Source organism: Triturus cristatus, chromosome 1_2 (assembly GCF_964204655.1).
Source record: "Triturus cristatus chromosome 1_2, aTriCri1.1, whole genome shotgun sequence".
Classification (NCBI taxonomy): Eukaryota; Metazoa; Chordata; class Amphibia; order Caudata; family Salamandridae; genus Triturus; species Triturus cristatus.
Window position 1 is genome coordinate 383,760,549 of NC_140580.1, and position 26,142 is coordinate 383,786,690.

The 26,142-nt window shown below is 43.1% G+C and overlaps 1 protein-coding gene across 12 annotated transcripts in view; it reads right to left on the reverse strand.

The window, feature by feature from the left end:
• Window positions 1-26,142, reverse strand: part of SLC16A12 (solute carrier family 16 member 12) — an 818,036-nt gene that overhangs the window by 148,327 nt on the left and 643,567 nt on the right. For all 12 annotated transcript variants that reach the window (XM_085605262.1, XM_085605243.1, XM_085605235.1 and 9 more), the window contains 2 exons: window positions 21,747-21,850; window positions 19,575-19,718 (listed from right to left, as the gene is read on the reverse strand). In XM_085605262.1, coding sequence (XP_085461388.1) covers window positions 19,575-19,718; window positions 21,747-21,850 — 248 coding nt within the window. The remainder of the gene's footprint in view (window positions 1-19,574; window positions 19,719-21,746; window positions 21,851-26,142) is intronic.

The following is a 26,142-nucleotide window of genomic DNA, read 5'->3' on the forward strand; positions in this document are numbered from 1 at the left end:
TGCTACAACATGTTAGATGCACAGGAGCACTTTGTTGGAAGTGAGTGGGGGTAGGGTTATTATTTCAAGATACTTGCTTGATAGCCCTAACATTTTAATCTGGACGCCAGCTGTTATGATTAAAAACTGAAAATATTAGGAAGTCCCGGGGCTCTAGTTACCCCTACTCTACTTTATTTTAGGATCAACATTTTTCTGCTACTTATGTTCCCAAACGTTCGGGCTTTTGTTAGGACTGATTATGCTACCACAATCCACATCTGTTCTATAATGCTAAAGTAACTTGTAAATTTATCATTCAACACATCAAGCACACCTAAACCACCTACTTGGTGTCTGCAAATTGGTATATATTAAGGCACTTAATAGTGATGCATAGGTACACGGATGAGGGGCATGTCTGTGGTCACATGCACTCCAAGGTCTCCATCTGGTCTGCTTCCCTAAAATACCTCCGTCCGTGCCTGCATCTTGAACAGGATAGGAAGGAAGTCTATGATGCAGCATGCCACTAAGGGTTACCCTTGGTGGGGGAACGGTTGGTTAAAGCAAACAGAATCTCTTCTCCTTAGGTTGACGGGAGGATTTTTAGATTGACCTAATCAAGTTGGGCTCTATAGTTTGTCTAAACATCTATTGCCAAACAAGCATTAGAAAAACCTGTAGGTCTGGCGTTGGCAGCCATTCTTTTGGCTTTTTCAATTTTTTGTTATGGTTCTTGCAGAACATTATTGGTTGAAAAGCTGCTGTGCCTTCATCAAGCTAAAAAAAACATGCCTGAAAGGAAAAATTAATTTTGGTCTCAAAAAGCACACGTTGCCATAGTAGTCCCTGGCACTGGATAACTCGAGATAACTACTTTGTTTGTGGATGTACCCCTTGTGAAAGGCCAGAATGCCATCACTCACAGTGAAGTTAGCCAATGTCTGAAGTTATTTATTTATTTATTTTATAGTTTCATAGAGCGTGAACCAGACCTGTGAGGGTATCAGAGCGCTTTACAGTATTCAGGGTGGTGTACAAAGCGTTGGGAAGGGAGGGATTAATTGGGTAAAAATATGGATACATAATGCAAGAAAACACGCAGTCTAAAGTCCCGGCTACATGTGGGAAAGAAATTAAAGCAGGTAGATACATTATACAAGAGGGCACATAGTCTCAACTCTTGGGGGATGCCCAGGAGTGCAGGAATAGGTATCGTCCATTGAATGATAATAATGTAACATGTTCATTAGATGAGGTATTTACCCATTAAGAAGGTTTTGGTCTCCTTCTTAAAGTGTGCCAAGGACGGAAGTCTTCTGATGGCGGGTGGGAGAGAGTTTCAAATCCTTGGTGCGGCCCCAGTGAAGGCCCGATTGTAGGTTTTTTTCTTCCGGAAGCGTGCTGGTTGCAGCAGTAGGTCTTTGGCAGATCGGGAGTTTCTGGCTCCTCCTGATATCACGAGTTTTTGTGCGAGAAATGAAGGGGAGTTGTTATAAATGGCTTTGTGAGTAATGCAGGCCAGTTTAAATTGGAATCTGGCCTCTAGGGGAAGCCAGTTCAGAGCTTTGAGGTGGGGAGAGATGTGGTCAAATTTCTGGCGGCGGTGTTGAGGCAGGCTTTCAATGGGGCCAGAGATTTCTTGGGTGGCCCTGCAAGAGTAGAGCATCCATATTCTAGTCTGGAAATGACTACGGCTTGTACTGCCATTTTAAGGTCGGACACATCGAGGAAGGGTTTTAGGTTTCTTAGGTAACTCAGGTGGAATCTAGCTGTTTTGGCCATCGAGTTTATATAGCCGCGCATGTTCAGGCTGCCGTGCAGGGTTATTCCAAGGGATTTCGCTGAGTCAACAATGGTAGGAGGGCAGTTTAGTGCTGTGATGGTCTTGATCCACTCCTGGATGTCTGGATTGGGTTTGGGTGGGGAGATCAGAAGAAATTCAGTTTTATTTGCGTTGAGTTTAAGCTGGTTGGCGGTGAGCCAGTGGACTGTCAGCTTCAGGGCCAGAGATTTTTATGTAGATTTGTGTATCGTTGCCGTACATAAGGTAGGAGTGGGCTTCCCTGCTGCCCTCTACTGTATGCCCTGTAGTGGGCAAAAGCAAATGTGAATTAACCAACAGATCAATGGATGAAGAGGGCTGGCTGAAAGTCCCTACAAGCAGGTATATTGTACATATAATTTGAGTAAATTAAAAAGGTCTTGGCTAACACTAGACCTAACAAGGTCATGAGAAAACTTGAATTGATGTGGCCCTCATCTCCATCCGGAACTGTTTAAGGGTTTAGCACCTGCATTATTCAAGCAGCAACTGTATATGTGTCTCAAGCTTCCAGTGACACTTCACTAGCGTTCTGTACCATGAAGTCATCAATTTAAGTGGTAGGATTGAGTTGGATACTTTAAATTATGGATAATTTGCTGTTCCTTCAGTCTCTGTTACTTCTGAATTTGAACATTTTAATTAGGTTCCTATACGGATATCATACATAACGAAGCTGCTTTGCACTTCCTGAAATCTAATTCTAATATTTTTATCACAAATGCTATTAAAAAGAACATTGTTTTTCTTTCTGAAGCTGTATCTCCGTTGGTCAGTGCATTCCTCAAGGAGGTGTACATTAAGATGCCCTGAAGCAGGTGCAATCATAGGCCTCAGTCTACGTCATCACAAAATAATGGCCCCTAGAAAATAGTGCAGGTTTGCATTCACAACTGAGCCAGTTGTTCATTGCATCACTGTATTCAATTCATCAAAATAATTTAGCACAAGATACCTATCAGTGAACAGACATTTGCATCCTGTCTATGTCAGCAGCTGTTTAAAGCCCTAGGTGTGTGTGAGTGTAGGGTGAAGCAGCCCCTCCTTTTTGTTGCCTACAATTGACTACCCCACCCTACTTGACCACCTGCATGTGGCTTCTGCCCTAGAAAGATCAGGAAATACGTCACTGCACAGAGGGAGACAATGTGATCATCAGGCGTGAAGGGCTCAGATACTACATGCCACCAAAACATATATATAAAAAATGTTCAAATTAGCCCATTATGGTAAAAAGGGATTACGGAACCCAATATACTTCTTCCTAGCAGAAGAGAGCAACAAGAATGAGTGAATGTCAAGATAAGAGAGATTGAACAATAAGGCATTTGGAAGAGAATGAGTGTCAATTGAGGATACAGAAGATGAGATAGATGAAAGAACTTGAGAAGCAGATGACAATGAACAAAGTGACATTTGACTAACAGAGTCAGTAGTTGTTACACTTGAGTTATTCTGGACGTTGATCTGGGCTTCTTCAAAGTTGTTATCTGGCTCCACAATTTTTCAGTACATAGGTGTTGACAAGGAACACCACACAGTGTCCAGAAATAGGAAGAGCTGCGAGTGACTTAAGGACCATCCTGACAAACCATGGTCATGGATTTATGTTTCTCAGCAGTTACAGATGTGGGTTATTGAGTCATGTTGGCGGTTACTTCAGTAACTGACAAGGGCTAGGCTTCCTTGAGACAGATGCACAGGTGAGCCCAACATTTTCTATCAGTATTCAAGTTGACTTTGAAAACATCACCTTAGGGTTGCACTTCCAATGTTATTCGAGAATAAGGTTCCTTAGCAAGATATTGAATCTTTATGTGAATTTGACATGAGCTTAGGAAACTACATGCCCGTTGTAGTGTGGGGTGTACCATTGTAAATATAAAGGGTCTGGCATAGAGTCTCTGAGATGGAACTGCTTCTGACTTTGGAAACCTGAAGTAAATTTGTAAGAGTTGCCTTCAACTAATCCATTAGCTTGAGTCCTAGGATGTGTTATTTTTTTATATGTGAAACATACTCTGGCAGCAACTTCCTTGAACATGCCTCCAGAATAGGAGCTTACTTGATTAGAATGGAAAAGTAGGGAAGATCTTGTTGAAGGCTGGTATGACCAAGTCAGAAGTGTTGCTGGGGACCGCCCTGACCTTTGAAAAGCATGAACATGCATTGATGGCCAGGTTTTGCCTAGTTGTAATAGACCCAACATCTATTGTAGCATTGTTCACATTTTAGGTGGATGCTACAACATTTATAAAGGTATAGTAGAGTTGTTCTTACAACAAACAAAAATGAGTAGTATACCCAATAGACAGAGCCCTGTCTTAATGGTATTTGGAATGTGGAGCACAAGAAAGGAAATTTCTTTCTTAAAAAGACCCCTCACTCACCAACCTAGTTGGTGACATGCTTCATCATCGGGGTCCCACCCGGATAGCCGAATGCCATCCAGGTGTGCTGCGACATCTGATTACAGTGGAGCTGGTTTTTTTGATTGTGAAGGTGAATAGAAAAAAGGTGTTGGTTAAAAATTGGCCAAATTTAACCCATTCAAAATTATTTATTCTAGGGTAATTGGACAATGTTAAAAAGATTATTGCGATACCATGTTAGGTTAGATTGACCTACAGTATCTTTTGGTGGATAAATAGTGCAAAAAGGCGGTCTACATGTTTCAACCATCAGTTGTTACTACCAGGTTTTCGTCAGGACCAGTGACCGTGACCTGGGGGGTGTACACTCGCTAAGGTGTACCCTCCCCTTGGTCACTCAAAAACTAACCATCTACTCACGGTTAGGAGTCCCTTCATTCCATTTGTCGAAAGGGAAAAATTTGTGGAGATAAACACAAAATCTCAGAACATACATCTAGTAGCTGTAATAATTCTTCATTAAGGGATAAGTGCTCCGGTAATTTCAAAAAGATTGGTGAAGCGTGAGATAATCGTGCAACTCACAGTGTGCCTCCTTGGCTAAGAGGCAGTGGACTCTCATAATCACGCGCACCTGACAGTGACGATAAAGAGCCACTCACACAGAAAACATATCCACTCATCATACTCAATCGAGTGGGTGTCAGCGTACTCCACGAAGAGTAAAGAGTACCAATGCACCGGTGCAAACACAGGACCTATCGAAAAATATCCCGAGGTCCATGGTTATATCAAACCCACATGCATCCATACTTAGTGGTGGGTAAATAAACACTCTAACTCAATTAGGTGAGCGTGCCGCTTGACAATTCAAAATCGAGATCGCTAGCGTTGTTTATGTAGTAAGATTCGCAAACGTGTAAAAAACACACAAGTCAAGTTCAAATAGGGAAGAGAAGAGGAGCTTACTAAAAATGCGATGTTCGCGTGCCTCATGGGAGTCGGGGTCATGTGATTCGTTCTCTACACGATCTAGATAGAAGTAAGTGAAAGAGAGTCAATATACCCCCAAGGGCGTAGTCATAAACGGAGCACAGAGAACGGGGGCTCCCGCAATTAGCCTGGGTACTCACTGTGTGGAACCGATCACCCTACATTGTACCTAACAACAGGACCAGCCGCATCTCCCTGTAGGATCTGTTTACCGGAGCCGCAGCGTCTTGGATATTCAGCTGCTTCCGGATCACGTGGGTAAGGGGCATTGCTTTGCAGTCATGTGACCCGCTTTAGCACGTAATGGGGAGCCTTTGCTAACTGTGTTTTTTCTACGAACAATAAAGTTAAATAAACACGCTCCTGACAGTGCACATAATAACAGGAGCTAAGCATGCATTATTGATGTTCAGGAAGTGAACAGACAACGGTTCAAGCTAAATTATGATAAAACCAGGGAAATAATAAGAAATGGAGGTGGCAAAATTCGTATGTAACAAAGTCATTTCTGATCACATAATTAACGCGCTAGATATCCTATTCAAGGTGGTAAAAAAAAAAAAAACAGGCAATACATTCGCCTAGACCGACATTCCATCATCACATGACTCAGAAGTGAACATTCGTCAAAGCTGTCATTTTAGCAAGGTGTGTGAATCAGTCGCGTCCCACTGGAGAAGGGGGTGGCGAAATTAGTGTGTAACAAAATTATTTCTGATCACATAATTAACGTATTCGATATCCTATTCAAGATGGTAAAAAACACTGGAAACAGGCAATATATTCCCCTAGACAGACATTCCATCATCATCACACGACTCAAAAGTAAACACTCGTCAAAGATGTTGTTTTGGCAAAGTGCGTGAACCAGTGGTGTCCCACTTGGGGTCATATAAAAAAGGGAAGGAGACGAAACCATACCTATGGAAGGTTAATCATATGACATTCCTAAACAGAGTATATTTGTACAACTGGATCAGAATACCTTACGGAGTGAGGTATTATTTGGGTAGTACAGAGTTCCACTGAATATTTTCATTCAGGTCCTCAATGTGGGTTGATAACCGAAAAAATCCACCTTTGTTCCTTTTCAAAGAGCCTCTGTTGAACATTGGAACCCAAATTAATTTGTTCAATTATGGTCCATCGCATGTCATTGGTGGTATGGTTCTTTTCAAGAAAATGTTCAGTGAGCTTTGTTGTGGTCATTTGCACCTGATGGTACTGCGGTGCTCGCATATTCTCTGTTTGATCTTCCTACTGTTCATCCCCACATATTGGAGATTACAGAGGCACTTGATCAAGTAAACAACGTTGGTGCTGTTGCAGTTTGTATGGGTTCTTTGAGTCCATGTTTTACCTTGTTCCAGTGATAGTGTCTTTGTGTTACAGGTCAAGTGGCAAACGCTACAGTTACCACATGGATAATGCCCTACAATATCCGGTAGTCCCCATGTATTTAGTATAGGAGGATTTTCCTGCCTTGTTTCCTTAGAGCGTGTATTGACCAGGGAGTCTTTAAGGCTTCTTGCTTTTTTAAAAGAGAATAAAGGTTTTTCCTAATGTAGGTTGCCTGAATTGATAATTAACCAATATTTATTGATGGATTTTGTCATAAGGTTGGATGCTGAGTTGTATGTTGTCACACAGGTGAGAGGGATTTTCCCTTCAGGATGGCTTTTGTCCTCAAGGAGGGCTTCCCTAGGTTGATTGCGTGCTCGCTTTTGACACTTGTAGAGGATTCTTTCAGGGTAGCCTCTGCCAGATAATTTTATCGTCAGATCTCTTGCTTGGCTGCGGTAGTCCGTGACCTTGCTACAATTTCTACGCAGTCTCAAATACTGGCCATAAGGTAAGTTCTCCCTCAGGGGTCTGGGATGAAAACTCTCAAATCTGAGTAGGTTGTTTTTTGCGCTAGGTTTGTGTGGGTTCTGGTTTCTAGCAGGCCATTCTCCTTGATGATTACTACATCCAGGAAAATCATCATTTGAGGGTCCATGGTGGGAGTGAATCTGAGGTTATTGTCACAAGTGTTGATCCATATGGTGAATTCCCTAAGGGTTTCGACTGGTCCTTGCCAAATGGAAAGGACGTCGTCGATATATCTCTTCAAGAAAATGATGTTAGAGCGAAAGGGATTCTGATTGTTCAGTATGAATTTCATTTCAAAATCAAAAACATAGAGCCCCGCTACACTCGGAGCAAAGGTGCTCCCCATAGAAGTACCCCCTGTTTGAAGAAACAGGGTTCCCTCAAACTCAAAATTGTTTTTCTTCAAGGCCAATCTGGCACATTCTAAAACTAATGCTTTCGGTGTCCTGTACGTCCACGGGATCGCATCCAGGGCATTTTTCAGAACTTCCAGTGTATCGTCTTGTGGGATGCTGGTATATAGACTTTCAATGTCTAAACTTACTAGGATCGTATTTTCATCCACTGTCAGATCTTGAAGTAATTTGAGAAGGCTCTTTGTATCCTGAAGGTAAATGGAGGTGTCCTGAACCAGTTTTTTGAAGAAGAAGTCACAAAATCGTGACAGGGGTTCGAGAAGAGACCCGATCCCTGACACAATGGGTCTGCCTGGTGGAGGGATCTTGTCCTTGTGCATTTATGGAAGAGTATAAAAGTATGGGCTTCTGCCCTCGCTTTTGTTCAGAAAATCAGCTTCCTGTTTTGAAATGTGGCCCATAATTTCTGCGTGTTCCACCAGGGTTCTGATTTCTTGTCTTAGGTTGTCAGTGGGACAACGGTTGTTGACGGTTGTTCTTACACCCAGACTCTGCACATTTGACATTCATCTACTTTTTTCCACAAATTAATCTAGGGAATGGAGCCATAATGTATGTTGCAACAATCTCTTAGTAGCTTAATTGCCTTGATGTACTTTGTGTGCCAGATCAACCACATAGTCCTGATGTGTGTGAAGAATGACGAAATGAACATCAATTGTTAAGTCAGGTGAGTTCACTCTGACCATGGTAAAATGTCTTGAGATTTTCTTAATTTCAAAATACTCTGTTCATGCCTTTGTGGGTGTGCTCTGGACCCCCCAATATCTGTCTCTCAAGAAGGTCAGCCACTGCACACTGGGTAGTGTCATCTACTGGGTCTTGTCAATGTTTAATTTCCTTAGTGCTCAGGGTCATGATTGATTGATGAAGTATTGAAGGTATACCTCAGCCATTGATGAGTTTGCATTGATGAAAGGGACTCTGGAGCCAAAAAAAGCAGGGCTAACATCTTTGCCAGGATAATGAAGTATCTTAAACTTGTAGTCTTGCAGGCAAAGTTCCCACCTTTAAGATTCCCAGATATGCCCGAGAATGACTTGCCATACGGAAAAATATGTAAGTGCCTGCAGGCACACATAACTACACTTTTGTGCTTGCGAGTAGTTCATTTCTAAATTTCTGATGCTACGACTGGGATATGCAACTACCTGTTGTGGAGCTTTAGGATCAGTGTCCCTTCTGCCAGAATGATTCATAGGGGTCACAGAATTGATATAATCGACTAATTTGGAGTGTGAATAAGGATCAAAATATGCAAGGTACTAAGTTTCTCTGATTTTCACACAAATGCTTTCAAACACTGTTTGGCTTGTCTGAGATCATTTAAAGCACACAGTTTTTCATGAGATCTTGCAGTGGCACGCTGATAGATGCAAAATCAGGTATATACCAGAACCTGGAGCTTGCTAGTTTCAGAAATGAAAGAAGTGCTGAAATTCAGTCTGGCAGAGGGGCACGCCAAGGTGGAGACTTTGCGTCGATCAGGACAAATGCCTTTTTGCAAAACAGTTTGACCTTTGAATTTTGGTGGAGGCTGTTCTAAAGTAAAATTTTGCTTTGCTAAGTATGAAATGAGTGTCATGAAGGGCTTCTCGAACTTCAATTTGTTTTCCATTGTGTTTTTACTTTTATTAGCCAAAGATTAGGATATTGTTGTCATAGTTTAGGCAGTTGGGTATGTCTAGGATGACACATCCGATTTCTTCTTGAAATACCTTGGCAGTTCATAAAATACTAAAGGTAAGGTGTTTGTGCCCAAACAGACTGCAGTGAATGGCAAAGGTTGTGTTGTAACATGAACCTCCTTCTAGCTTCATCTGGTGGTATCCTTCATTTAATTTTAAATTGGAAAATTTGCAAGCTCCATTCAGTTGGTGAATAAAGTTTTGAATTCTCTGCATCAAGTTATCTCTCACAGTAAATGGCTAGGTTTGTTTCATGAATGTCCACGTAGATGCACACTTTACCTTATGCTTATTGTTTTGGTACCACAACAATGGGTGAGATTCATGGAGTTAGCCCTTCTACGGCTTGAGAGGATAACCAGTCCTGAAGAAATGCCATGATCACATGGACACTAATAGGCATGAAACATGTTGACCCACGTCCTTATTTAGAACATGCCAGAGTGGACCATTACATCCACTTCTTGGAATAATTGAAGGTTTTTGATCATAACATAGGAACCCAGCGATTAAATTAGTTTTATTGGGCTCCTATAGTTATTTTTACAGCACATTCCCTCCACTCTACTCACCACTTACACACACCCTTCTTATCACACTCCAGACTCATCAACGGCAAAAAGAAAAGAACTCCGGCAAAGAGTCACCCTGTGGTGCCCGTTGGGCATTGTAGCACCGGCTCAATGAGAAGCTGCCCGATGATGAAGCATGACACTTCTTGGGGTGTGTGAGGGCCCTTGCTCCTATATGGAGCACTCCCCTCTAGATTTTTAGTTAGTAAAAACCTCCTGTTCTCTATGGGAACTGCATATCTCCTGTTGAATAAGCCAGTATTTTGACTCATTACCTGGGCAATAATAATTTCAATATTCATCACGCGTGACAGGGTATGTTTGACAACCTTCACTGCAGGTCACTAAGTTGACAAGATGACCTCGGATTAGAATAATTGATCTTTAAGATTTTTATATCAATATTGTATGTAAAAAATGTTATTTCGGCCGTTCAGGCCATAAAAGTGCAAAAAACAAAAAAAACAATTCCCAAGTTTATACAACAATTACATTTTCATAGTTTATGCACAATTAAAAACATATACTACCAAGTTCAGTTTTTTAAAAAAAAGGAGCCGGACAATCAATAAATACACTTTAAAAATAGACAAGGGGTGCCTCCAGTTGATCCTCCCCTATAGATGCTTTAGAAGTCCTCTCCTAATATGCCACATGGCATTTAAAAACCGAGATACCGAGAATACAATTGGAGGATCAGTATCATATTTTAAAACTCTAAAAGCCTCGGCACAACAAATAAATCCTAAGTTTTTACATAATTGGGTTACCCAGCGTTTGCGGGGTAGCACATATGCCGGGCAGAAAAACAGCACATGCAGATCAGTTTCAGCCGTTAGTTTACAACTAGGGCACTCACTCGAATTCTCCTGAGCCCATGAACTAGTGTACTCTGCCAAAGGTAAATTCCCCCATCTAAATATCAATATTTGTTTTCAACATGTGTGACAAGATTTACAGTGTCTTTTCATTTCTATTGTACATTTCTGTTGATTATGTGCATTTGTACACCGGCATACAGTTCAGAACCTTGAAGAAGAGCAGTGGCTTGTGAGCCACAGGAAAATGTGTCAGCTGTCTGAAGAACCTCATCAGTGATGTCACTGACCATGTCATGAGTCATGTAATATGTGAGGTCATAAGCAGTGCATTGTGGGGACACGAGTAATAGTTAGCTCAGCTAACTATAACTGCTGAATTTCTCTGGTTTTGTATGAGTGAAACCTTACTCCAACTATAAGTCCCTGTAGCCTTTGTTTTTTCAGTGAATTTCAAAGGTTTTTTACAATTCTGCTGCCTAACTGTAACATCCATGTAACCTTTGTTTTTTTCAGTGAATTTCTAAGGTTTTTAAATGCTAGTTCCTAACTATAATGTGCCTATAACCTTTGTTTTGTTCAGTGAATTTCTATGTTCTTTAAATGCTAAATCCTAACTATAACCTCCTGTTACCTTTGTTTTTTTCAGTGAATTTCTGTGTTTTTCAAGTAGTAATGGGTTTTGCAGAGTGGTGGAGAAAGGCAGTGGGGCCTCTGACCAACTCTCAGGAATCCTGCTGTGTTGGACTTACAGAAAGTACCAGGAGGGCTTATTGGCCCCCAAGGTCCCTCAGCATCCAAGAGGACTTCATTTCCCAACCAGTAGTGTGCTTGCAGAGTGGTTGAGAAAGGGGATGGACCCCAAAGACCTCTTAGCAATCCTGCAGTGTGGAACTTACTGAAGGTAACAGGATGGGTAGTTGGCCCAGATGGACACCCTTGGAGGCCAACAACTCCTCCTAGTACATCCAGTAAGATAAGCCCCACACAGTGTGATTGCTTAGAGATCTTTAGATGCCACACCCCCTTTCTCCACCACACTGCAAAAGTGCCTCCTGGCACACTGATGGTTGGGGGATGAAGTCCCTTTGGTTCCAGAGGATCATTAAGGGCCCCCCTCCTGGGTCATTTTTGGCTCGGGGGTTCCATCCCGCCGGGCCAGCATGTAGTGTTGGTGCCATTGTCCCATACAGGACACCCACTTTTTAGAGGTTGCGGACCATGGGGGTGCCTTAAGGCCCCTGCGGCCCTTGCCGTCTCCCACCTCCTGCGGGTGCCAGCATTGCTTTAAACATAGGGAGCTGTGTAAAAGTCATTCTGCTCCACTTCTAGTCGGCAAAAGCGTTTTCTGCTCTTGCTTACTACAAGCTGAGCAGCGTTTGCTATGGCTTGGCGAGAGCGGTGCTCCCACCAAGCCATAGCAAACAGCAATGTCCCAGGGGTGGGCACCCCAGGACAATACACAAGCCGGCCCTGAGGGGTGGTCCCCAGGGCCATCTAAGGCTTCAGGCTGGAGGTTGTATGGCCCCCTCATTTGTTCTAATTTCCTGGGGAGGTGGTGGTCCCCAGGGGTCCACAACAGACCCCCTGCATATATATATATTATTTGAGCCTCAGGGAGGTGGTGGTCCCCGGAGCTCCAGGGGATCTAGCGGGCCCCCCGCAGGTCTATTACTAATTTCCCGGGGAGGTGGTGGCTCCAGGGGCTGTGGTGGGGGTCCATCTGCCCCTCCCACTCATTTTCTACCTTAAGCCCCGGGGAGGTGGCGGTCTCCAGGGCTGAGGGGGGGCAGCATAATTTAAGTTTCAAGCCCCGGGGAGGTTGCCCCCACTTCCATTATTGAAAAGCTCTTTGGAGGTGCCGGGCCCGGGGCTCTAGGGGAGGCCATAAGGGCCTACCCCACATCAGTTTACTTGGTTGTCCTGGGAAGGTGGTGGTCCCACATGGGCACTCCCCATATTATTATAAAATATGCCCTCAGGATTTGGCCCACTCGGAGGCTTAATAAAAAATACTTTTTTTTAAAAATGTTGCTGAGGATTTGTGTGTCCACCCGCAAATTCATAGCAAAAAGTTTTTAAAAATCCTTTGGGACCCACCACCATATATGGGGGGGTCATTGTATTCCTACTCTGCCCTCTTTTCATAATTTTTTACTGGGCCACTTGACCTCATACAAGACATTCTGACAGTTCAGCAGGAAACCTCTCATTGTGCTACTTGAAGTTGTGAACGTATGATGCCCCATAGGGAGAAGGGATTACTACATACATGTCAACCCTCCTGATTCAAGAGGGAGACTACCGATTTCAAGGCTTGTCTCTTGCCTCCCGATTCCTGCATTCAAAAACCCGATTCCTTGGAGAGCATAAGCAGGGACTGGTCTAGTGAGACTCATAGTATTTACTGCCAGTAACCTATTCCTGCAGGTCAGTGCACAACATTTATGTCACGCAATATAGCGATTTCTCTGTGCTCCTGACAGGTAAAGGAAAAAAAACATGTATCTGCCTTCTATTTGCATATTAAGCTCCTTCACCATTTTCTTATTTGTGAAGCTTTTAATGTCATTTGAAGCTTTTAACAACCACGGCTTTTATGTTATGCTTCTTTTAAGGTTATTTTTATACCCAAATAAAGTATACACTACATGTATCTGCATTTCTGATATCCCATCCTGCAGCAGCACGCTTTCAAGTCCCATACATGAAAACATACCCTATTCAGGCCTCGATTGTCTTTCTATGATCTCCCACTTTCCTCTTCTAAAATGTTGGCATATATGCTACTATGATGCCAAGTACGCATGAAAGTGGCCCCCTCTGTATTGACAGGATGGGAAGAGAAGTGAGGGTCATGAGTGAATGGGGGAGTAGAGGAGAAGGGGTGGGGGAGTATGTGGGACTGTTGATGTAGGAGTGATAGGTTGACCCATGTTACGTGAACTACTGAATCTGGACAGGAAAGACAATTTTCTCTGTGATGCTAGTTTAGATGTAGTTTTCCTTACAGAAACTTGGCTTCATAATGGATCCTTACCTGATGTTATTTAAGCATTCCCTGTCATCTTCGCTCTGATTGGGCTAAATAGACCTCACAGAACTGGCGGAGGTATCGCCATTATTTTTAAAAAGAGATATAAATGTAAAACAGAGGACCTCCAGATTACTAACCGTGAAGCCTTTTCTCTCTCTCCTTTACCCTTAAATTTACTTTCTCCGGGGCTCTTATCTATCATCCCCCTGGGTATCCCAGCGTCTAGTGTTCAGCTCTTCCTGACTTACTGGCTCCCCATATTTTGCAGTTAGCCAATTTTACTGTGCTTGGCAATATTAACCTACATCTTAAAGATGCCAATGATAACTTAGCTTCAGCTTTTATCGATGACTTGGGCTCTCTCAATCTTGCCCACCATAACTCTGCACCTACTCACATCGCAGGGCACCTTCTGGACCCTATTTTTTCTAACTGAAAAGCCTTGTCCGTGGTATCTCCTCTTCCATTCGGTTGGCCAGTTCACTTTGCAGTGCCTTTTAGTATCAGGGTCGCTTCCATCCTTCCTTCTCAGCCTGTGCGAAAACCTAGCTCCAGGAACTGGTCTAATCTCAACATGTCAGGGTTACATAAGCTGCTTCATAATACATTGCCCACCCTTATCTCCCAACCTGATCCAGACCAAATTTCCATCTATCAATGGCTTATAAAGGCCACTGATTCCATCCTGCTTCCTTCATCTAAATTGATGTGCAGAATGCATCCTCCTGCTCCTTGGTTCACTGAGTCCATCAGGCATGAAAAGAAACATTGTAAAAACCTAGAAAGACAATGGAGGAAATGCTATGCAACTGAGGCTAAGTCTAAATATGTGGCAGTGCTGAAAACATATCATGCTGATTAACCCTAGGCTTAGTGGGCGTAGTGGGGCTACGTGGAGCAGCGCGTAGTGTGGCAAAATCTACGCACGCTTGCGCGCTACGCGTAGCCCCACTACACGCCGCCCGCCTCCCGCCCGCCCTCATTTTAAAATACTTTAAAGAAAGTAAAAAGTAAATAAATGACCTTACCTGCAGTGCAGCGTCCCGGGGCTCCCTCTTCCTGCTTGCCGGCAACTTCTTCACACAAATGCGCATGCGCGGGTGTCCGGGTGGAGGGCAGCGGCGTGTGCATAGCGCTGCCTGCTACACCTACTTCGTAATCGGCGAAGCAGGCAGCGCTATGTGCTCTCCGTGGGCGAAGCGGAGCACGACGCCCAGCCTTAATGCTGATTGTAAATCGCACGCACTGCATAATGTACTGAGAAGATTACTAGTTCCCAAAATTGTCAGAATACTCTTTTTAAAGTAGCTAATGAGCTCCCAGCGGCTGGCAACACTCTGCCTCCATTTACTCTTTCTTAACATCAGTGTGACGAGTTAGCCATGTTCTTTCAGAGCAAAGTTGATACAATTCACAGTCAACTAGCTGTTGATGCTGCAGATGCTGGAGATCCTTACGCATTCGGCTGCCCTGTCAGAAGGTTACCAGGAAGTGTACCTGTCACCTAATCAGCCTGTGGAGTCCTCTAAAATTAGGTCCTGGTCTTCTTTGGACATGGCGACATAAAAAACTGAACTACTATCTATAAATTCCGGCTCCCCGTTAGATCCCCTTCTTTCTGCCAAACTCAGACTTTTAGATGATGCTGCCCTAACTGTTATTCTTAAACTTCTCCTCAATACTTCCTTGAGCAAAGGATATGTCCCTCAGAACTGGAAGCATGACCTTGTTCTCCCTTTGCTAAAAAAAAAGGCAATTTGGACCCCTTCTGTTGGTCAAACTTCCGTCCGATTTCTCTTTGTTCAGTTTTTTCCAAGATGTTAGAAAAGCATGTTAACACCAAACTGTCCTCATTTGCTGAGTCTCATCAGATGCTCCAGTTGTCGTGCGGCGTTTGATACAGTGTTGCACTCTATTCTGGCAGATAGACTTGAGGCCTTGGGCGTAGAAGGCTCGGCCTTGAGGTGGGTAACCTCCTTCTTAAATGATCGCACCTACTAGGTCGCCTCGGCCAATGTAAGATCTAAGTCATCAGCTCTGTTCTCAGGTTTCCCTCAGGGATCCATCTTGAGCGCACTGCTCTTCAACATTTATGTTTGTCCTTTGGCTGATGTTGTTGAGAAGCATGGAATCACTCTCTTCTCATATGCTGATTACACCCAGATTATCTTTTCGCTATCAGCTGCTCAACATCAAGATCCCTCCTTGGAGTTCTGGGGAGCCAATCATTGGCCGGAGTCACTTGAGCCTTTACCATCTCCAGCGATCAAGGTCAAGAATCTCGGCTTTATTATTGACAACAAGCTCTCCCTGAAACCACAGGTGTCCAATGTCACTGCCACCTGCTTCGCTGTTCTTAAGTGGGTCAAAAAGATCCTTTGGCTAATCCCTTTGCCCACCCAAAGAACCGTGATCCAAGCTCTGGTGATATCTAAATTGGATTACGGCAATGTACTGTACTTGGGCGCAGATAAATCCTTGATTCGTCATTTACAAATCATTAAGAATGAAGCAGCTCACCTACTCTTCCGGCTGCGGAGACATGCCTCGGCCTCCCCTCTGCTTCATGAACTGCATTGGCTTAAGATCGACAAGCACATTAAATTCAAGGCTTTGTGCTACATGTTCAGGGCCCGACATGTTATGTTATTTGCTTTTATAACATGCGCAGCTACTCCAAGGAGTGTCCCGGCACGATAATGGTTTGGCCCCCTCTTATATTCAAGATCTGGTGGCACCCTATGTGCCTACCGAACAGTTGAGGTTATCCAACATCTAACTGTTCGCAATGCCAAGGTATTGCCTTGCTCTGATGAAGGGATGCTCGTTTGCCTATCTGGACCAGAAACTCTAGAACTCGCTTTCGGTCTCTCTTAGGAACTGCCACTCTCTACTTACCTTTCGTAAGAATCTGAAGACAATGCTTTTACAACTGTGCGCTGCAGCTCACTCCTGCTGTCTATTCTGGCGCCGGGAGACCCCTTGGGGTAGCTGTACGCACTACAGATCTCATTTAATAATAATAATAATAACTATGAAGGTACTTACAACAAATTTTGTTTAGTAATATTACTAATAATAAAAAGTATGATGGTACTAAGTTCAGAAGAAGTTCCCCAAACCCTATGAAATATCTCCAGTTTGTGGATATGTATTTAGGTGGTGCATTCATGAAGTGCCACTGCATGCAATTATATGGGTCACTCCTTCCCCTCATGCTTGTAACCTGGCACCAGTGATGGAGAATGCATATTTAGGCCATTAACAGTAAAGTAGCTAGCCACTGGTGAGTTCAGAGTCTAAATCAGGTAGGTGGGATGTGTCATGTAAAAGATCTAAGTGGGATGAAGGGGCAATCATGCCTGACCATATGACATCACTTTAGCCTTTTTCGGTGTTTTCCTAATCATGTTCAACCTTGAGCGTACACCCAACTTGCTTAAGCCACCTGTGGCGCATGGCCTTTAACTGTGAGTATCAGCATTTGGTCGCAAGGACTGGCTAATGTCCAGGCCTTGAGCCAAATTCTGCTGATGTCATCCAATCTTGCCTGTGGGAATCCATAGGGGGCAACCATCTGCAGCATCTGGACTTTGGCTAGACCCTGCACCCAACACCTCTGCTTGGCAAAGCCTATTGCCAGGCCACTTGCTGGACCCCCCCCACCTGTGTGCAGCCAACCACCCACAGGTGCCCAGTCCCCCACTGCGGGCAGCCTTCAGCAATGTGCTGCGGTTGGTAGGCCCTGCACCCAACCCACTGCAGGTGGTCAACCCCGCTGCGCTTCACCTGCAGGCTGTAAATGTCGGTTGGCCACATGATCTTGTCTATGACCCTACAGTGGGTGCCACGCTTGGTACCACGCTAGCAATAAGTTGATCCTGGTAGCAGAGTGGCAAAATATTTATTTCCTTTTATTTGACTTCAGGGGGGTCTCTCTGGAACACCCCACATGCCTATGGCGGTTAAGGTGTGTCCATTCTGTCCCATATGCTTTTTTCCATTTTCTTTTCAAGGTTTGGGAAAAGATTCCTCAAATCCTGTAACTGCAGCTGCAACATTTTGTTCAGAGTTGCCACCAGTAACTCCGATTAATGGCTGGTGGGAGAAAAAGCTTGCACAGGCAATCAGAAGGGCCTATTTATATTTGAAAATGTTGGTAGCATGGGACTCCCGTGAGATCAACCATCCAGACATACCTAACGTTTTCTGAGCGTTAACCTCATTTTAAATGCTAATTTCCCGAGAATGGCAGAATGAATTTACACCAAACCACAAAAATGACACTGAAGTAATTCCATTCAGTAGGTATTTTGTATATCGATGAACTAAATTCCCTATCTAAAATTGCACTTTTAGGACCCCATCTTTCTTGGCCTCTACCTGTGGGATCAGCGCAAATCTTTCAATAAAGTAGCAGAGGTGGATGAACGTTTGCTTTGGGAAGTTTTGTGTCGACACCTCAATCAACGTCAAAGTTATTAGCTCGTAATACATGAACAGAAAAACACACAGACATATTTTTAAGGTTAGGACTCTTAAACCTAACTAACTTGTCAAGTAAAGTCATGCAGTATAAAAGACCGGAAAACTTACCTTGATGCAATGACTCCCAATCTTACTGCTGTGTTGTAATGGTAGCACACATCCCCTTTTGCTCTGATAAGTGCAGAAATAGATAATTTACCTTCTAAATTGTTATTTCCACCCAGATCTCCTGGGGGTGCACACGGGAAAAGAACCCACTTGATGAAGAGGCATTGTGTGATGCCCTACCAATGTCCCCACTTGGGAGGGGGCTTCTTTGTGCTATTATGGTGTGCACAAGTAACGCCCACATCAAGACTTATCTCTGGGAGACTTGCTAGTACCCGTTGGAAATACATCCAGGTGAAGACTAACAAACTGCTGAACATATTCTTGATTAGTTTTAGTGAGGCGTAACAAGATCTGTACACCTATTCAGCATTTTGAGCTCCATACTTGAGAACTGGGAAAGAAAAGCATAGGCATGGGTCAGGCCCTATTGCAATAAGTCCCTGCACATGAGGCAAAGTTGAACTCTGTGCCTCCTTATGGATCAGAGCACATTGGGGCATATTAGCAATAACATGCGATATTTATCGCAAAACGCGCTTAGCGCGTTTATTTTTATCGCTGCCTATCGCCGGATATTTTAGCAGAGAAAACATGCTATTAGCAACGTTTATCTCCACTGTGCTAAAATATCCAGCGATAGCGGCGAAATGCCTGAATATCGCTGGCAAGCCAGCGATATTCACGAATTAAAGCGATGGTGGACTTAGCCTGAAGATCCACCTCCCATTGAGAAATACAGGTAAGTCAGGATTCCAGCAGGTGTTAAATACCAGCGATAATCACGCTTAGCGTGATTTTTTTTATCGCTTCGCCTACGTTGATAATAGGCGATAGCTGTGTTAACGACTGCTTTCAGTCGCTACCAGTTTGGGTACGCCCACTTTGCATGTCATTAGCGATAAATATCACTGACATGCAAAGCGGGCCCCAAACCGGTCGCTATCGCCTGAAGCTGTTAGCGACAGCTGGATGATAGGCCGATAAAAAATTGCCGCTTTGGCGGAAAAAAGTGCCGCTTAATCGGCGACCAAGCCCTTGCTAATATGCCCCATTGTTCTTCTGGGTTTTATATAAAGGAGAGAGATAACCTTCCTCAGTAACCTTTCAATTTAAGTAATGAGGGCCTAACTCTTAGGACAGTGATTTGTACAGCTTGATGAGCCTGATGTCCATTCATTGTCAAGTATTTCACAGAACAAATATTACATATGAGCATTCGGGAAAAAAATTGTACTGCACAGTAGAAAAACCATAATATGAACCTAAAAATGAATACATATTAATACTTTTTGTGATCTCTGGATGCAACAAACCTCGTCAAAGAGATACAAAGACAGCAGAAAATGAAATTTTGCAATTACAGTATTCTAGCGAAAAAGGCTTATGAAGCTCTTAAGTACCTGTCATAACTCCCAGAGAAAGGTACAGGTACTCCAGGCTTGTGGCAAAGGAACTCAGGATTAATCCAGTAGAAGCAAGCAGTCCTCCTAACATGATTCCCACTTGACAGGAGAAATGATTACTCACATAACTGCCAAATGGAGCTGGAATACAAAAGAATACATATCTGCAAACAACAATATCATAAAATCTTCCTCTCGGAAATACGGTCCAAGGCGTATCAGATAAATATTTTTTAAATGACAAGGGAGATTATTCCAACAAAATAGAGCACAACCTTGGCACACCACAAACCTGGTGTAATGAATTGTAGTAAATGATTTCACAACATTTTCTTCTGGGCAAGGTCATGAATTAACCGACTGGAGAGAGGTTACATTTTTTTCAGTATGGTATGCTACTGTTGGTCTGTGCTGTGCTGTGCAGTGCTGTGTTTCTACCACATGTCTGAAACTAAGGGCCTGATTCAGGTCTTTGTAGATCACGTCCCACAGTCGCTTTTTTATTAGTCTTCCTGCCTACCGGCTTGGCGGTTCACCCTCTGTATTTAGAAGTTTGCGGGTCCATGGTCAAAAGACCACCACGGTTCTGCAACCTCTGTCAGGAATCTTTTTCCGCGTCAACAGAGTCATCGGCAGAAGTGGATGATGCCCGCCGAGCTGAATACGATGTGCCTTTCTGTTGAGGCAACTGTGGTAGGAAACCCTCCTACTTTTGGTTGGCAGAATCAACGGAAATGAGGTAAAAATATGAAATTTTTACCTCCTTCCGTTTCCGTTGAGTACCTCATTGCCCAGGTCCCTCCTTTGCTGCTCCGACTCCACCATGATGCCAAGCGACCCCATTGTTGCTCAGATCTAAGGAAGCTACTTGTACAATTTTCCAATTGCAGTAGCCTTGTGTATTTCTGCATTGCTCTGGCATGCAATATTTTTCTTAGGTGTAATGCAGTAGTGTTTATTTTCTAACTTATTATGGTAAATTAAACACATCTCTATTCACACTTAAAAAAAATATTTGTTGTTGTGGTGCTTGGGGTACTGTGCTAGTGGTGCCTGTTGGTGGGCATTTAATTGTGTTGTGTGAGTGGCATGCAATATGTGACACAATGGACATAGCACATTCCCTACATATGTTTTACATGCAAACATGACACGTATGTGTATTGGCACATTAATAAGTCGTACTTACCAGTCTCCACTCCACTGGGTACTCACTCCATCAGCAAACCACTGCTAGGACACTGCCATCACAACGGGAACATCAACATCGGCTTGGCGCAAATCCGCCAGCCTGAGGGAGTACTGTTAGCAAGCAGAGAAAGTCGCTGCTGGGGTGGACTACTGTCTATTACTGCAACATCTAAATCCAGCGGGCAGACGCTGTCAGCATGATGAAGTACTTGAAACCGCCGCGGGACAACAGTAGTCCCGCCAAGATCTAAATCAGGCCCTATGTTGCTCAGGCTGCTACTAGACTGGACTTCGTAAAGAAAAGGATCTATCCCAGAGTGCAAGGTGAGTATTTTGAAAGAAAGCTTGCGAAAAACAATTTGTTGGCAGTTAATTGAATCACCGATAGCATTTTAGTGCATTTCTTACAAAAACAATTTATGGAATTTATATTATCCTAATACACTGTCTTTATTGTACATGTAATTATTACAAGTGGAAAAATTAAGCTTTTAATTCCTGCAAGAAGTAGCATTCAGTGGAAAAATCAGAGTTGTCTGGATTAGATCTTTCTTGTCTCAATCTCTTCCTGTATTTTTCAGTCAAGAGGCAGAAGGCACTGCTAAAAACTAGAGCAATCCAGGTGAGGAGAACCTCCAAACATTTATGTTCACCCCAACGAGATATTTGAAGAATGTTTGAGTTGAGAATGCCAATATTGGATGTGGTGCCTAACATTCACATTTTCGGCCACTCCCTAAATTTTGTGAAGAGCACTAAAAAACTAAAGCGAATGCAAAAATGAACGAATTATCATAGTTCATTCACCCCTATGTTCTATTTTTCCAGAATTCTACATAAATAGAACAATCAATATACCACTTCTATTATCTTCCATAAAGCTTTTGCTATCAATCACAATTGACTGTTGGATGGATACCTTTGCCGTACCTACACACATGTTGAAATAATGACCACTTTTGGTCTCTCAGTACTTACCACAAAGCATTGTGGTACAATCAACAATGGAATGAATCCAAGCAGTTCGAGCATAATCCTCTCCAAAGTATGTTTGGAATTCCACAAAAAATATAGAAATACACCTAAAAAGAGACAAATAGAAAAAAATAAAATATAAAACAGTTTAGCAAAGTATTCTAAAGTCAATGTGGCCAGGCAAGTTCTTATATATTACTATAATAAACTGGCAACCTTTAAGGATGAATGTATCCACAAAAGATTGAAATAGTGTTTAATTGAAATAACGAAATTCTGCTAGTAAGCACTGCCTGTGAAAGTCATTTTGAAGTGCATGTAGGAAAGAGATGAGATGGAAGGAAGAGCTCAATAATATGACATTTGCACCCATGAAACTAATTCTCTTCTCTGCCTATACTAATAATCCAAAGAAGCCTTAACGTAGGGCCTCATTAGGATGGCGGACGGACTGGAGTCCGTCCGCGGTCCTGCTGTAAACCGGGACCGGCCACCATGCATGCAGCAGTCCCGCACACCGGATCAGGATGTGACCGCCACCGTGGCAGTCGGATCCTGCATCTTAACATTGCGGCGGTTGCCGCTGACAGCAGCACCCGCCGGAATGTGAAAATGCCATGTTGTGCATTTCCCAGCACTACGTGGCAGGCACCACACGGTGCCTGCCATATAGTGCCGTGAAATGTAGGTGGGTACCATGGGTACCCCCAAGTGCACCCTGGCCTTCCCCAACACAAGGGGGGCCCTCAACGGGCCTCCAAACCAATCCCCCCCCAGCCATTCCATGGCGGTTCCACCGCTATGTAAAGGCTGTCTCCAGCCTTCATCGTAATTTTGCGGACGGTGCCTGCTAGGCACCACCGTCATTTTACCGGTGAAGACCGCTCTGCCAGGCAATCCAGAGGATTGCCTGTGGTGGTATCCATGGCGGACGGTCTTTGCGACTGCCACACTCACGGTGAGATTCCCCCCACCATCCTAATTTGGCAGAAAGAAACTCGCGGTCGGCGTACGGAAGGACCGCCACCGCATGGCTAGCGGTGGCGGTCCTTCCGCCATCGTAATCGACCCCTTAGTGAGATCGGTTTTAATATAATGAGGATTTATTAAGAAAGACAACTTTTAAAAAACAGCTCATTGAAATTCATAAATGCTGAGGTTGCAGCAGAGCAGCCTATCAATGCAGCTTGATGTTAGAAAGAAGAGAGATAAATTATGGATAGAAGTCTTACCGAACTCCTTAGACTAAGTGGGTTACAATGACTATGATGGCTATGTCGGTGGACTGATATGAGATTTTTAATTGGTGAAAGGGAGGGTGGACATAAGAATTGGTGGGTTGATGGATAGGCACACATGCATACTGATGATTAATGGATTAACAGATGGGTTGCCAGATATGTAGATGGACAGACAGATGGAATGGAAGTTCTGACTTATGAAACATTTTCTACAACTTTATCACCTCTTGAAGGGTGATATAAACCTGCTGGAAAAGACTAAGGGGAATGGGGGTGCTTTTTGTCTAAGAAGGTCTTATACGAATTTGAAAGCTAGAGGCAATGTTTGGGGAGCTAGGTAGTTATTTCTCTGACTCTTGCTGGCATGCTTCCTTTGGGTACTGATAAGAGATGAGGAAATCTGAGCTTCCGCATATTTTATGGCCATACCTGCTGATTTAGTTTTCTTATTCTCTTCTTAATAGGCACTTAATTACAGGATAAGTAGATTTAAGCTGATACTTATAAAGATGAGCTAACCATCATTGATAGCTTCACAAAGATCACACTTAAGTACTCTGACCCTAAATAGACTGCACAACCAGCCACTCCTAACTTGAGAAGTTAAGCAACAGAGTATAATGTTTTCCTTAATCTTAAAAACACACCTATCTGCAAAATTGCCCTGGCACCTTGGGTAATAGTTTTAACTTTAATAATCCCTTGGCTCCTATAAGCAGCACACTCAGTACAAGCTGCACCCATGACCGCCCTCAATGTAAGATGCACCCTACAATCCCTTTATTGTGAGCATCCTTTAGTAGTGTGTACCTTGAGTGGTTAAGTAATACAAAGCATGAGAAAGTGGATTAAGGGGGATTGGCCTAGTTGTACACATTGGAAAACTCCTACTATGGAGTTCAGGTTTTCAGTAGACCAAGCAATGCTAATTTTAATTCAATTATAATAGTGCTTTTTCAGTGAAATATGGGAGGCACAACTAAAAAATGGAAGTGAGTGGATACAACATTCTCCGGCTTTAATGTAAATGTATTTTAATAAATGTGCTTTGGCCTAACTTAAATAAGACTACCAATTTACAGTTTTTTTTATATTATACAAGAACTACCAACAAGAAACTGTTTAGAGACACAAAAACAGACCATCTTCCTTAATCTCTCCAAATACTGTTTTATGTCCAGTCTGTCCATGTACAGGACAGTCAGGCATTTTTATTCTATCTGAAGTTCATTTCATCAATTCCCTAAAACCAAGGCAATGCTATCATTTTGCTCTTTGTTTACACCATCTATTCTGTAGAGATTGTGTCACAATATAAACATCATTTCAAAGCTGCAGATGCTTGTTAAAGCAACTGGTTCCCCAGGAATCTATTCTCCAAGAAGAACTATGGATAAACATTATACGTGTTACCTGTCATTTTTTATATCCAGTGAGAGGCAGCATAGGCTGTCCTTCAGGCATTATACCAAGCACTGACACAGATAAAGGTGATAATAGATAAGCCTCATCAGATATCTGACCACTGTTCACATTTTTGATCAACCCACATTACAGCCAGTATCAGCTGTAACGTTCATTCATGATGTGGGGAGTCTTGAGTGTGTAGTTTCATACACTGGCCCAGGAGTTATATGAGTCAGAAAACAGCTGCTACACTCAAGTTGTTCATTAGCAAGCTTCACACATAACCAAGGACGGCACTGAGTTTGTGAAACAATTTCATCTGCAAGTCCATGACAGCGGTGACCTGGATCTTGGAAAGTGACTTGCACTGGATGAGGACTGGGAGCAGTGACCAATCACCTGTCAACCTGCTGCACCGCTGGTGCTGCTAATAGCATCTCTGGCCATAACTGATGGGCACCAGCAAAATAGAGGGACTTTGTAACTGCTGATGGCATGGGTCGCTGTCCCAAGAGCATTTCATACAACCCCATGGCACCTCCTTACTCCTGAAAGTTCACACATGGAATAGCAATGCTCACCTCCTCATGGGCCCTTAGCAGTGTGTGTGTACGTCATTTCTGCCGTTGGCCTGCTGAGGCTCACCTCAGCACTCTCGGTCTCCTTACTGGTTCAACAAGGTTTAGCAACCACTACCCAGTCTTCAATATACCTTCCTCAGAGATGTGCCCCAGGCCTCTTCTTCAGCCATGTACTTCGCTGCATCAAAGTCACATTCAGGTGCAGAATGAAGCTGTATGCCTATTTTGTTCGAAATAGTACTGTCTGCAGCACATATACTAATTTTGATACCCTCCAAGTTTGTGCATGAACTGTAGACAGCAGACATGTGAAACTAGCACCCACCCATGTTTCCAACGTGTTCTGTCAGCAGCTGCTGCACCATGTCAGAGTGCTTAGTGTTACTGTAAATACTTTAGATAAGGCAACATGAGAGCATATATGGTTCCAGGTGCCACAGTTCTACATCACATTTTGTTCTCCAATCTTGCTCAATACACCTGGGATCAGATGAAAATGGCAATGTATATCCACACCTACATTTCAAGGAACTAGGGAAAAAGAAGCTCTGGGCTTGATCACTAGTGATATTTCTGTGTATAGCATCAACTCATGCCCATGCCTGCCTTCTTCGTCTGTTAGTACATTTCAAGCATTCTGGACATAATGGTGGTAATTACTGGCATAATGTGGGCATCCATGTCAAGGTGGGCCTACCCCAAGCACATGGTTGTCTCTGGCATAGTGAGGATAATTCCTTTTGGCACACTCTGGATAGTAATGCTATGATGACATACTGACATACGGCCTAACTTGGTATAACACCGGTGATTCTTAACATATTGTGGGCGCCTCTGGCATGACAGTCCCTGTCTGGCATATTTGTGCTGTCCCAGACATAATTGCTGGGATTAATTGAATAATTACAGTAACACCCCTCTTAATAGTGATATATCACACTTGGAGAACTTGTAGACTTATACATTCATACAGAGGTATACCATGATATAGAATGGTCACAATAAATACAATTGACTCTTATCCTTATAAGAACCCAGATCACAATATGTTGTATAAGTTCTTCATCCAAAGTCCAATATTGAACATATCATGATGTTTGTCCAAAGACAAGACCTTACATGCTGTCATAAATGAAGATTTGTTAAGTTCATTTCAAGAATTTGATTTTA